The sequence below is a fragment of the Caretta caretta genome, chromosome 7 (genome assembly GCF_965140235.1).
Source record: "Caretta caretta isolate rCarCar2 chromosome 7, rCarCar1.hap1, whole genome shotgun sequence".
In the NCBI taxonomy this organism is placed as follows: domain Eukaryota; kingdom Metazoa; phylum Chordata; order Testudines; family Cheloniidae; genus Caretta; species Caretta caretta.
The window spans coordinates 69,072,604-69,086,885 of record NC_134212.1 but is presented as its reverse complement, the minus strand read 5'-3'; the positions used below and the strand labels follow the sequence as shown (position 1 = coordinate 69,086,885).

General features: G+C 39.0%; 1 protein-coding gene across 1 annotated transcript in view; it reads right to left on the bottom strand.

Annotated features, from left to right (window-relative positions):
• Window positions 1-14,282, bottom strand: part of SFTPD (surfactant protein D) — a 207,619-nt gene that overhangs the window by 14,244 nt on the left and 179,093 nt on the right. The window contains exons 3-4 of the mRNA XM_075130797.1: window positions 2,842-3,056; window positions 736-852 (exon numbers count right to left, since the gene is read on the bottom strand). Coding sequence (XP_074986898.1) covers window positions 736-852; window positions 2,842-3,040 — 316 coding nt within the window. The 5' untranslated portion in view covers window positions 3,041-3,056. The remainder of the gene's footprint in view (window positions 1-735; window positions 853-2,841; window positions 3,057-14,282) is intronic.

Below are 14,282 nucleotides of genomic sequence, written 5' to 3'. Positions count from 1 at the left end.
TAATTTTTATTCATTTTTAAAAATGTTATAAACTAAAAATAGGAAAGCCCTGTTTGGTAGGACACATATGAAGTGTTTGCAGTTAAACAATATGAAACTCATTTGATAGTCTCTGTGAAGATGAACGCAAAACTAAGACCAGGTTCACTGAAAAGTTCAATAAATTTCACATGTACCTAGATTAGTACCGAATGAACATGCCCTAGCCTCATTTATAGTTTTGTTTGAAAATCATGTGAAATTTGCAGTTTTGTTACAAAACTGGTTGAAATTCAAAGTAAAATATTTTTGGATGAAAAGGTACAAGGATCAAGGCTAGATAAATGCTTTGTTCAAACTCCTGTGAAGCTAAGCCACTGGTCTTTACACAGTTTTGCTATTAGGCCCAAACTAAGCCCTACATCCACACTTGATGGTGTAGGCTCATCTCTACTATCAGGAGATTTTCTCTGTCCCCTGGGGCTGTATATGATTGTTCCAATACTGTATACATACATATATTTGCATATTTAACCTAAATTTACTTTTGTTCAGTTTTTATCCCAATAACAGTAGTTATAAACCCTTAGATCATGTATCGTAGGTACTTGAAGGTCCACTGTTAAGATTAATTTAGTTGGAGTAAACATGCTTACTTTTAGTTCTGCTTAATTCCAGTTCTTTTAAGCTTTTTCCAGATGATTAGTAGCTACTGATCACATTAACCTCCCCAATCAAAATAATCATAGCTCTTACCTCTAGCTCCAATATCCCCTTTTGTGCCTTTTTCTCCTGGTGAGCCTTTCCCTCCTACTAATCCAGCAGGGCCCATCTTTCCTGGGGGACCTTGTGACCCCTTTAATCCTTGTAATCCTAGCATTGGGTCAAAAGAAAAATAATAGATTTAAAAAAGAAAAAAGTGAGTGAGCGGCAAGAGATTTGCAGATGAATAGGATAAGGTTTGTTAAATTAGGGCCAAATTCTGCTTGCAATTCATCAGGGTGTAAATCAGGTAAGAACCTGCTCCTTGTAATCTAATAATAAAATATAAAGTCTAGTGAGTTGCTATGGTCGTGATTGGATTGCAATATTAGTATCAGTTCATTAACTGTCCACCTCTTCCAACATGTCAAGATGGTTTAATGATTTATTTTGGATTAAAATAATTGTGATAGCAAATGGAAGACACATGTTGAAAAGGCTGCTCCTGAGGCAAGAGTGAAGATATGTAACAGAAATCAATATTGTGTGAATCAAGGAAGAGAATATTCTGTGTGTTTAATTAATCAGTGGTGTAGACCTGAGCAAATATAATGAGGAATTATTGGTTTAATATTCTTGAACATAACACACACCAATCTGTGCTCACTTTTATTTATGTATTCATGAAATTTGTGTTTTTATTCACAAAAATGGAAGAGGAGAGCAAAACCATTCCAAATACCACCATGAATATATATGTGCAAGAGCATTCACAATGGAAAGGCTCCTTGGACTACTTTGGACAGCTCTTTTCATTATTCACACAGTAGATTCAGTAAACAATTCAGAATGTTCAAGAATAATTTGTGGACAAAAAGAGGGGAGTAAGGGTGATTTCTGTTTGGAAAAGAAAACCAGGGGACTTGCAGGAATAAACAAGCCATGCAAAATAATACCAAATACTCAAAGATGAGTCTGCAAATAAAACTTCACAAAACTGTTCAGCGAGCAATTGCAAAGAATGAGCTAATGTACAAAAATGACGAACTGTTTGTAGACAATGTACAAAAAGGAATAAAGACTAAATTGTTCATATACATTATTCACAATGAATAATATGACAGGTTCTTTTAGGTACCTATTGTAAATTAATTAACTCCCTTTTTATAATTTGTAACCAAATGCAATATTATTGAATGAGAAAGTAATCCTTCAATGTAAACCTCTATATGGGAAACCTTTGTTAGTTCTGTAAAGTCAGGTTTTTTTTCTAGCGTGTATTCTGGGATTTATATTAGGAATTAAGTAATTGTGCAAACTACAGAGTAATACCCTACAACATATCTTGATGGAGCTCTTGCTAAACAGACTTGCTCTGAGGTAAGGGGCAGGTAGAAAGGAAAATGTTTTTATTGTAGCTAAGTTATTTTAAATATGCAGGGTAAATAAAGCTACTCTGAAAAGAAATACCACAGTCAAATTCTCTGCTTTATTTTACTGTGGGAACTCTCTCACCCCAAAGAGTATTTACCCATGTGAGTGGTTCCACTGAAGTCCAAGGGTTCACTGAAGTGAATCTAGCCCCAATTGAATATTTACATTCAGCATGCATATTTCCCCTTGTTTGACCCTCTGTCGTCCTCAAACTTCTGGATATTTTTGGGAAAGAAAATTTAGACAATTTTCATAGGGATTTTTTTTTTTGAGCCAACATAGAGCTAGTCTACATTTATTTTTATATTTTGATTTTTTTTAAAACTGGGGAAAATTGCATTTTAAAAATCTGTTTCTGAGCCACATCTAGCAGTAACAACTTTCAATCACTACCAACCCAAGCCAGATATCAAATTGATGATCCAGAGATTAAAGGTTCTACAGCACTTCATCTACCCCAGAGGCATCCAGTCCTATCCAATAAGAGGTTTCATGTTGAATATGAACAATACTGTCAGCTCTATCCCAGCCTTCAGTAATTACCAGTAGGAACATAAGGACCTTCAGGTTTTACATACCATATGATTAGCTGCATCTTTTTGTACAAGTTTTGCAGAGCTAAATGGTTTGTAGGAAGCATCTTTTTAATGAGAAACAGTTGGGAAAAAAATACCAGACAGACATGTGAATAGTAAGCATAACATTAGAAAGTAAATACTTCTATACCTTGACTTCCTTTTTCTCCTTTAGGGCCTTCCTTCCCATCTCTTCCATCTCTGCCTGGTAATCCATTCTGAGCAGGTCCACATACAACTACTGCACATGCATTTGGCTCCCATTTTTGAACCTGGCTTGGAGTTGCAGTGGATGTGTTCAGCAGGGATATTCCCAGGGCAAAAGTGATCAGTGTTGGAAGCAGCAGCATTGTTCAGGCGTCTGCCCTGTTGAAAAAAAAAATCACAGAGTTACTCTAAGAACATTTTGACTCCATGTAATCAGTTTATATTTTGTAGTGCAAACTGATTAAACAAAGAAATGCTCAATGCCTCCATTCGAGTTCAGTTATCCTGGTTCATCATTATTTTACATAAAGCATCAGTGCTCATGGAAAACACTTTATTAAATTCTGGACAGATCTTAATAAAACTTTAAGTTTGTCCTTTGTTAAATTATTCACCATGCAAAATCAGAATGAGCTAAATTTAAGTCCCATCATGCCATCCACTATTTAAGTGTTTGCAAACACTTGGTCCTGATCCTGTTCCTTATCCCATGTGGACGGGCACCTATGTGGTTCCCCACTGCAGCCATTGGGGCTTCAGGTGGGTGAGAGGTTCTTCTGTGCAGAATATATTTCCTGGAGCAGGAAATAATTCTGAAGATTTAAGTGAGCAGAGCAACTGCTTTTCTAGCGAGTGAACTAGGTTGAGCCCTGCTCAGGTGCACTGCGTGTGCTGGGGAAGTGGGCACGCAGGCTGGGCAGGATTGCTGTCCTTGTAATTCAGGACACAACTGCAGTCCTGGTCACACAAATGTTGGTATGGGCGGGGCTGCTTTGGAGGATTTAGGAAATCATGGCTCTTTCCCCCACATCAAGAGTCATGGCTCTTTCCCCCACATCAGCCAGCAGAAAGGGTCCTAAGGAGCACATGCTACACCCTATCAAAGGTAGCTCAGCGACCATAGTTACCCTGTGATCTTGCATCAATTGTGCCTGTTAAAACATAATGGCCTCAAGGATCTCCTGCTGAGCCACTACCGTTTAAACAGGCTGGGCCATAAAGTGACAATTGAAGCCTTAAAATCCAGGGATTGATGGTTAACATACTGGATTTCTCCCTTTTTGCAAAATACCAAGTTACAGAAAAACATCAGACGAGATCAAAGGTTTGATTTGTTCAGAAAGGCACTGCACTAAAAGTCAGCTGACAAACGCGGTGTATTTTAGTAATTGGCAGCCAAGAAATTAACAAACATACCAGAACTTGCTTCTATTGTACATACATTGCACCCAGGCGTGAAAAGGGTTAGCTAAGCACTGACAGGCTTCTCTGAAATGGTTAAAATCAAACCTAGAAGTACATCATCTGTTTAATAAGCAAGAGATGCATTACTCAAATTCATTTAATACAATGCCACCTGCTATATTAAATTTCAACCTCATATATGGTAGAAGTATTCAGAGAGTCACATCATATTCCATAAATAATATTTTAAAATAAACTCAAAATATAAATTTTGCTACATGCTGAATGCAACTTAATCATTAAAGGACTGAATTAAAAGTTATAGCATTGATGATATCCAGTCACTTACTCTATAATTTCTGGTGCTCTACAGAAGCATTACAGGAATGCTTTAATAAGAGTTCAACTCTCCATTTATATGGTATGCATTGAGTAACATGACATCCGGTTTCTCACCCATATCGCATTCCAGTAAACAGCAGTTTAATTTTGCTAAAGAACATTTCAACATTTTAGTTTATCTTGAAACGCTGGTGAAAGGGAAGACCAGGTACAAGAAAGGGATTTCCCACAAATGCAGAACAAATGGAAGGAGGAACTGATCTGCCCTAAGAGACTGCAGGACAGAATCCAAGCACATACAGTAATATGACCTCTCAAATATTTGGCATCTTGGAAAAAGTGTGTGTAATTTATAGCTCACAGTTTAAGCCTGTGCAAACTGCACACGCCAGGCATGGTCAAAAGGCCAAGGAAATTGACAGGCTGTGGATCAGGGTCATACAGGGCATAACCTGGATCTCACTAAATTTATCAGTGTGACAGGGGGCCTCTACTCCTGACTGTTCTGGGGATTAGCTCTGCACAGCCAATGCCCCTTTGTCATAAATATAAAGGGAAGGGTAAACCCCTTTGAAATCCCTCCTGGCCAGGGGAAAGCTCCTATCACCTGTAAAGGGTTAAGAAGCTAAAGGTAACCTCGCTGGCACCTGACCAAAATGACCAATGAGGAGACAAGATACTTTCAAAAGCTGGGAGGAGGGAGAGAAACAAAGGGTCTGTGTATCTGTCTATATGCTGGTTTCTGCCAGGGATAGACCAGGAATGGAGTCTTAGAACTTTTAGTAAGTAATCTAGCTAGGCATGTGTTAGATTATGATTTCTTTAAATGGCTGAGAAAAGAATTGTGCTGAATAGAATAACTATTTCTGTCTGTGTATCTTTTTTGTAACTTAAGGTTTTGCCTAGAGGGGTTCTCTATGTTTTTGAATCTAATTACCCTGTAAGATATCTACCATCCTGATTTTACAGGGGGGATTTCTTTATTTCTATTTACTTCTATTTTTATTAAAAGTCTTCTTGTAAGAAAACTGAATGCTTTTTCATTGTTCTCAGATCCAAGGGTTTGGGTCTGTGGTCACCTATGCAAATTGGTGAGGCTTTTTATCCAACATTTCCCAGGAAAGGGGGGGTGCAAGTGTTGGGAGGATTGTTCATTGTTCTTAAGATCCAAGGGTCTGGATCTGTAGTCACCGAGGCAAATTGGTGAGGCTTTTTACCAAACCTTGTCCAGGAAGTGGTGTACAAGGTTTTGGGAAGTATTTTGGGGGGAAAGACGCGTCCAAACAGCTCTTCCCCAGTAACCAGTATTAGTTTGGTGGTGGTAGCGGCAAGGACAAAGGGTGGAATATTTTGTACCTTGGGGAAGTTTTGACCTAAGCTGGTAAAGATAAGCTTAGGAGGTTTTTCATGCAAGTCCCCACATCTGTACCCTAGAGTTCAGAGTGGGGGAGGAACCTTGACACCCTTCCATCTCTTTTTCCTCTGTGGCTCTTCTCTTGCTCCAGGAACTGCAGTGCCCTCTTCATGACTTGGCCCTCCATCCAGGTCACTCTGTGGTTTCCCCTTCTGGGGGAGATGTGAATCAAAGTTCCTGCTCACCAGCAGTCTCAGGAACTCCTCCCATTCACTGCCCCAGGTGCCATTCCTTCAGTGGCTGGCCTGGGAACCTGGGCCCACCCTCTACTCCGGGTTCTGGCTCAGGGACCCTCTAAACAGCAGCCAAGGCCTATTCCTTCCTGCGCCTTGCTGCCTTTCCTTGAGCCCCTTTTTGCTCTGAGCTCTGGGAGTTTATAAAGGCCCCTCCTCTTCCTTCACAGGTCAGCTTCCTCCCAGTTATCTCCCTCATTGGCTGCTTAACTGGCTGATTGGGCCCACCTGGCCTAATTCAGCCCTCTTAGGGTCAGTGCAGGGAGTACACCCATCACAAACAGTAAAGCCAACATCTAAAATTTACACAGAAAGGAAAAGATCTAAATAATCTCTGCAATAACTGAGCTCAAATAGCCTTCTATTCAATAAATGGTATACATCAGAGCTCTTCTCTTACCATGCATTTTTGCCTTAAACAAATGGACACTATGCAAGCAATTTCCCACTGCATATTTTCAAGAAGCAATGCCCTCCTCATTTCTGGGGATGTCCCAGTTGGTTGAGAAGATACAAAAATTCTCTGGACCCTTCAGCCATTTCTGGAATCAAACAGGAAAAAATAGCTTTATTAAAGTTCTGAAACATTTGGATAGGGCTTTATTAGTTCTGGACAGGGCCACAATCGGAAGTGTCACACTAGTATAAGAATGCCATCCCCATGTGCTGATGCTCATGGGGAGAAGTGCCACTCTGCAGACCCAAGAGGTGCGGACTGCTTGGAAAAGCATCCCAACATTTGTATGCTTCTCTGAACCACACCCATCTTCAGACTCCTTAGAGGTTTCCCCATTACTATCTACTCACTCTACTCCATAAGGAGTCTGCAGTGACACAGATCAAAATACTTCCCCCAGACGTCTCTTGTAGAAGTCACTCTGTCCTGCCTAGCAGAGCAAGGAGAACACTGCTGAGACTTGGCTTTTTGTAAAATTCACACACAATTTCCTCATGTCCCCCAGAGAAACCAAAATTAACATTTTTTTAATTATTTGGCTGATTTACAGCCCTGCTTGTCAAAAATGGTCAGTGCTGAACCATTTAGTTATTGTAAATACATCATGTTATCACCCAATAGTGATAGACTGAACTGTACTTCTACAATGCCTTCCAACCAAGCATCTTCTAGGTGCTTTACAAGCAATAAAGAATTAATCCTCAAGACACCTCTGTGAGTATTTTCTCTGTTTTATCAAAGGCTCAAGTCAAGATTTTCAGCCACAGTAACCTGCTAAATCAGTAGGCTGCTAAATCAGTGACATCATTTTCAGAAGTGCTGGGCATCCAAGATTTTCAAAACTGATGTGTGATTTTGTGTGCCCAACTTGAGACACCTTAAAATGGCCTGATTTTCAGGCAGTGGAATACTCAGCACTTGCTGAAAAACAAGGTCCTTTATTAAGGTGTCTCAGGTTGGGTACCTAAAACTCAAGGCATCCAAAACCATCCATGGCTTTGAGAAGTTTGGCCACAGTTTTTCTCATTGAGAGTGCTGTTAAATGCTCAGCACTTTTAAAAAAAATCAAGTCACCTATTTAAATGCCTAAATGTGAATTTAGAAGCATCACATTAGGTTCCTGCTTTTAAAAATCTTGTTTTTTAAACATCATACCCACATTGACACATAACAACTATGATGGCTCTCAGAATACTTCCCTAGATCTCAATCCTCCATGGTTATTTAAACACAAAATCATTTTTCCGCTCATGAGAAATCTTTTCAATTGAATTGCTTTGACTTCGTCATCCTACATCCAATAATCATAGAATACTTCACATTTTTGTGATAATCTTGAGTAAACTAATGCACCCATAGAAAATAAGGTGCATGCATGAATTTGTTAACAATGCTATCCAGAGGACAAATAAGAGAATTTGCATCAATAACAAAACAAATGGAAAGAGGAACTGACCTGGCCTAAGAAAATTACAGTACAGAACCCAAGCACATATGCTAGTCTGACCCCCTGAATATTTGGCAAGCTTTGAAAAAGAGGGTTGTATAATTTGTAGCTAACGGTACAAAGTGCACATATATTGACTCTGGTTTTTTTTGTTTATTTATTTTCTCTATATAATTCCATTGTCTTTTCTTCAGTGAGTCTGAGGTTGAGATGCCAGTTGAAAACAAGTCCTAATTTTGCCAGTTATTAGAAAACAAGTAGCAAAAAAATTATACCATTAGCTAAAACCATATGGGCAGAATTAAACAGGGTAAATACAAACCCCATATACGTTAGAGTCAAATAATGCTACTCTCACAAGACTAATTTCTACGATATTTACATTTAGTCTCACAGCAGGCTGAAATTAAATTGCTGCAGTGCCAGTTGGAATGAGGTTCTGCCCCATTTTGAAATGTCTATTAAACATAAATCTGCTAAAGCTCTTCCAGACACACAAAACCAGTTCTTTTGAGGTGGCAAAAATGGAACTGGAATATTACAGGTTGAGAGAGATTGGGGAGATTAAATTCATTCCCAGAAACCAGGAGTGGGGCTGCTGCCAAAGCTACCAGCTGCTTTAGCTTGTTGGTGCTAGAGCCACTGGATCTCTGGGGACATGGCTCTGCTGCCCCTCCCGTGGCCTGTCCCCAAACTAGCCTTTGGTGCTGGCTCTGCATATGGAGACCTATTCCACAACACACAGGGGGGTATGTTTGTTCCACTGGCTGATCCATTGCACAACAACTATACGGGGCTCATGTGGAGGGACTTACCCTGGATCTCTGCAAGAGGAGTGAGTTTCACTCTAAGACAAAAGTTTCTGCCTGTAAAAAATACCCTCAGTATAATAATAGTAACAATAACAACAATAAAAGCCATAAGCTACAGTAACAAATGAAAACAGTCAGAACCATTTTTTTTTTCTTTTTCTGCCAACAATGGTTTGTTTTTCTTCTCACAGCATTTACTGCATGTTCTTGCCGGTTATCATCAGCACAAAGTTAATTGTTAATGTAGTGTAAGGGACTTTACAGACTGTCACTGACTCAAGGAATATGCAAATCTAAGAGCCAGATCCTGCAGCTAGATCTGTGGAAGGGCTTCAGGCCAGTGCAAAGGTTTGCCAGTGCAGATGAAATTGTAGGATTGGGCTCTAATTTTAGACATGATACAATGGCTAAGAGCTACAAACAGCAGGGGGCAAAAAAGAGGGAAGGTGAGTTACAATAACATGATTACACTGTTCCTGCATTTCATTGTGCATCCATCTAGGTGATCCCTTTTCCAAAATAAATTCAATGGTTAAATGGGTTTATTTGCCCAAACAACTGTTATGCAGCCTTTGCTAGAAGCTGGGAATGAGCAACAGGAAATGGATCACTTGATGATTACCTCTTGATTCCCTCTGGCGCACCTGGCATTGGCCACTGTCAGAAGACATGATACTGGGGAAGATGGACCTTTGGTCTGACCCAGTATGACTGTTCTTATGTTCTAAATTCCCCCTGTTATTTAACTGTGAATTCTGGATTCTTTCCTTCTCCCATTAGTGTCGATTTGAGGACTTCAGTAGCTCAGACATTGGTGAGAGGTTTATCGCAGGAGTGGGTGGGTGAGATTCTGTGGCCTGCATTGTGCAGGAGGTCAGACTAGATGATCATAATGGTCCCTTCTGACCTCAATATCTATGAATCTATGAATTGTAAAAATTTTGGCCCCTTGATTTTAATTTGAAATTAACAAAACATCTGCCATGAGACCCTATTTGCAGCTTCTGGGGGTGGGGGGGGGCTCCTTTTTTATTCATATTACAGCAGCTCCTGGGGTGGAGAAGTCATTGTATTTTTGTTCTTTGGCTTGGACGCAGAGCAAGCTTGAAAAGCCACAATCCTCATTCTCCTGCAATCAGATGATCTGGAGCTACTCTGGCAGCAGCCTTGCACATGTTATCACAGCATGGACCACATTCCAGTGGAGAGATTGCATGGGGGACACATTCCCTCTGATTGTGTTTGAACCCTCTCTCTCTCTTCCTCTTGAGATTGACATAACATTCCTGTGGCAAACAAAGCAATTGTTCACACAGAAAATTAATATTAAGAAAGTTCTTTTAGCTTCTTTTAACATGATTGAGGTAAAAGAGGAGAGTCAACACTATGTAACGAGACATCTTGCCTCAAGCACCCACAGCCCATCTTCAAGGGATGGACTTGCAAAGCACTGACCAGCTCTACATTGCCATCTTTTGCTGCTTCCAAAGATACAGTGTTTCTTCCCTGCAAAATTTGCCTCTACACTCTGACATCTGTAGAATTCATTGGGAATTAGCAAAGTTTTTGTTGTTAAAAAGCTGTATGGTACATTATGTACATTGTAACCTTCAACATGACATTTCGAACTATGTAGCAATGATGGCATGAGTCAAGGACTAAGTAGCAGTTCAACTCTAATTTACATGGCTTTTTGGAGGGGAAGAGCTTAGTCAGGTTCTTCAGATTAATTTACTAATAATATTTTGTACTTAATGGAGCTTCTCATCCAAAACTATTATTTACATTATTTATTATTAACTATTATTTATTATATACATTATTTACAAAGGAGGGAAAGTATTGTCCCAATTTTACAGATGGAGAAATTTAGACAAAGCGAGGTTAAGTTATTTGTTCACAAGCCACTGGCAGAAGTCAAGATTAGAATCTAGGTCCCCTAACTCCCAGTCCCATGTTATAAATGATACACAACACTACCTTTTTCCCCCCATGTTAAAGATGAGTTAACCATTTGTGTTAAAAAAAACCTACACAAACTCTTGGTTGACTTGCAATCCAATCACAAAGTCCCATATTTTATACTATTACTTGTTCATATTAATTTTTTTATAATAGAAACAAAGCTCTTGCTTTCTTTCCACTAGATTCGAAATGTTTAAGACAGCTAAGCTGTCAAGTAAGTGGCCTTCTAGCAATCCAAACAACAGAAAGGAAGCACTAATTAGACAGTACACTATATGAAAACCAATACGTACAAGTTCCCTGAAGACAATTTTAGAGTAATCTGTCTCTGTCTCTGTCTCTTATTGAAAGTTCTCTACTACAAATAGAGGATCCTTTCTGGGATCTCCGCCTCAGATATAGAAAACTGCTGTAAGTGAATTTCCATTAATCATGGGACATCTCCACAGGAGAAATCACTTCAAATAATATCCAAGGCCATCTATGAAGTCAGAAAACAATAGAACTTTCCTCTTTTCCCACCACACATCAGATAACTGAAATCAATGGCACACCTATCTCAACACTGGAGCTATTCAGACTGATAAAATAATACTCATGAGGACTTTCTGACTTTAGATACATGGGTCCATAGCTGAGGTCAATATCAAGTGCTCATATGAGACCTCAGCAGAGATGCATGCATTTTTGCAAGTATTTCATTTTAAATTTTGATGAAATTGGCCTACTGCACAGTATTTTATGACTAGGAGAGACTATCTGAATACAATAATTGGATATGTTAAAATGGCCTATTACGGAAAAAAAGAGGATTTATTGAAATGGTTATTGGAAAATTGCTATTTATTTTATCAGGAATCCAACAGTAAAGCATAAAATAGGTAATAACCTGATTATTTCTTCTCCTCTTCCCCATCAACAGGGGAAGTAACAAGAATGTCACAGGCTTCGACAATGGCCTATCATACCTCCCCAGTTAGCACCCAGATTTGCAGCGTAGGGTTTGAAAGTCATCATAGGATGCCTTACTTTCCTCTCCATTGCATATTGTTGCACTATTTCTTAATTCTTTGGTCATTGTTAACATTAATAGCTGCAGCTAACAAACTAAATAGGCCTAAATTGCTTTGGTTAGCAAGTGAATAGCCCATTATTCCTTCTGGTAGACAGGGCCAGTAAGGCTGTAGAGACAAACAAAAGGGAAAAGACCCTCAGGCTTGAAGAGGTAGAGTTATGGTTAGAAAGGAGGAGGTGGGCTTAGCAAGGGAAAGGGAGGAGATGGCATGACAGAGTCTGCCGATAGAAGAAACTTGAAAGGCCTGAGAAACAACATTAAAAAGATCAATTATAAAAGGTGGGAAGGGATTTGAAAAACTTAATATGAACAAATAGTGTTGAAGAATTCTATTTTTAATTTAATTGGAAACAGGATTTTAAATTTATTTGAACGTGGTTATTTTGTGTTGGAATCCTAAACACAACCAACACTTAAACTCCCTTGATTTTTGGTTGTCACCTTGGTAACTGGAATGACTGAAATCAAACTAAAACACACTTCAAAACCCTTCATCACAAGGTGTCATAAATCTAAAGGGAAGGGTAAACACCTTTAAAATCCCTCCTGGCCAGAGAAAAAACCCTTTCACCTGTAAAGGGTTAAGAAGCTAGGATAACCTCGATGGCACCTGACCAAAATGACTAATGAGGAGACAAGATACTTTCAAAGCTGGAGTGGGTGGAGGTGAACAAAGGGTTCTCTCTGTCTGTGTGTTGTTTTTCGCCTGGACCAGAGCAGGAATGCAGGTTAGAACTCCTGTAAAGGTCTAATAAGCAATCTAGTTAGATATGCGTTAGATTCTGTTTTGTTTAAATGGCTGATAAAATAAGTTGTGCTGAATGGAATGTATATTCCTGTTTTTGTGTCTTTTTGTAACTTAAGGTTTTGCCTAGAGGGATTCTCTATGTTTTGAATCTGATTACCCTGTAAAGTATTTACCATCCTGATTTTACAGAGGTGATTCTTTTACTTTTTCTTCAATTAAAATTCTTCTTTTAAGGACCTGATTGCTTTTTCATTGTTCTTAAGATCCATGGGTTTGGGTCTGTGTTCACCTATGCAAATTGGTGAGGATTTTTATCAAGCCTTCCCCAGGAAAGGGGGTGTAGGGTTTGGGAGGATTTTTTGGGGGGAAAGACGTTTCCAAGCGGGCTCTTTCCCTGTTGTATATTTATTAGATGCTTGGTGGTGGCAACAATGAAGTCCAAGGGCAAAAGATAAAATAGTTTGTACCTTGGGGAAGTTTTAACCTAAGCTGGTAAAAATAAGCTTAGGGGGTTTTTCATGCAGGTCCCCACATCTGTACCCTAGAGTTCAGAGTGGGGAAGGAACCCTGACATAAGGGTTTTAGTTCCATTTTAAAAAGAGTCCTGGATGAGGGAGTCTTTCCACAAATGAATGAGACTTGGTAAGTTTGGTTGACAAAGCACCAATGGTAGTTTTGAAGAAAAGAAGAGAAACAAAATCTCACTGAAATCCATCTGCCTACAAAGAAAATGCTGATGGCTTTGCAGAAGATGGAATTGTGTATCTAAATTAAATAGGTAAGGTTAACAAATAAATCTTACATGTGAAAAAAGTTAATTAGCTCCATAAATTACCAAATTAAAAACTAAAATTTAATTTCCTTTTTTCCTATTTTGCACTTCACTCAGCTTAGAAAATGAAAATAGGCTAGTCATTTTCACTTTATGTCGGGGTGGAGTCTTCCATACCTGCTCCCTCTGTGTAATATCTTCTTCCACAAGCAAGTAAGGATGGCAGTATCTGTCTTTTGCTTGTCAGTTTCCCTTTTGAATTCTCATGGCTGTGTTTTGGATTACCTAGGAAACTGACTTGCTGCTGACAACCATTTTTAGCAATGGGTTCCCTGAACTGGTGCTAAAAACAGTTTTAATGACAGCGTAGATGGGAGAAAGCTATTTTGGCAGTGTTAAAATGATCTTGAATGGGACTTCAAAGTTAGTTTCTACTAGGAAGCCATCATATAATGTTATCTAATTTTTCAAAGATTAAATTCTCTCTTAGATTTCTGAGTAATGTGGGAATATTAGAGAGACAAGGTGGGTGAGGAAATATCTTTTATTGAACCAACTTCTGTTGGTGAGAGAGCCAAGCTGTGTCTCTAATATCCCAGGGCTGATACAGCTACAACTACGCTGCATACAATGATGTGGAGATAGTTTAGTTGACGTGAGCCACCCATCCATAATGCAGTCATGTGTCTCCAAGTAGACATTAGATGCTCTCTCTATAATCCAGTCCTAAAGTCAAGTTACATTTCTTGGCTGCAGATCTTTGCAGAAAGAATGTACTCACTAATATTATCAAGAAGGAAAACAACTTTTGATTTCTCTTTCCCATATTATGGCTGACACCGTGTTTCTGTCAGGGACAGCTTATTTTGCATTTATTTATTAATGTTTCTATATCGTATTAGTTTTGAAAAACACAGCAACCAGACCGGTGATGG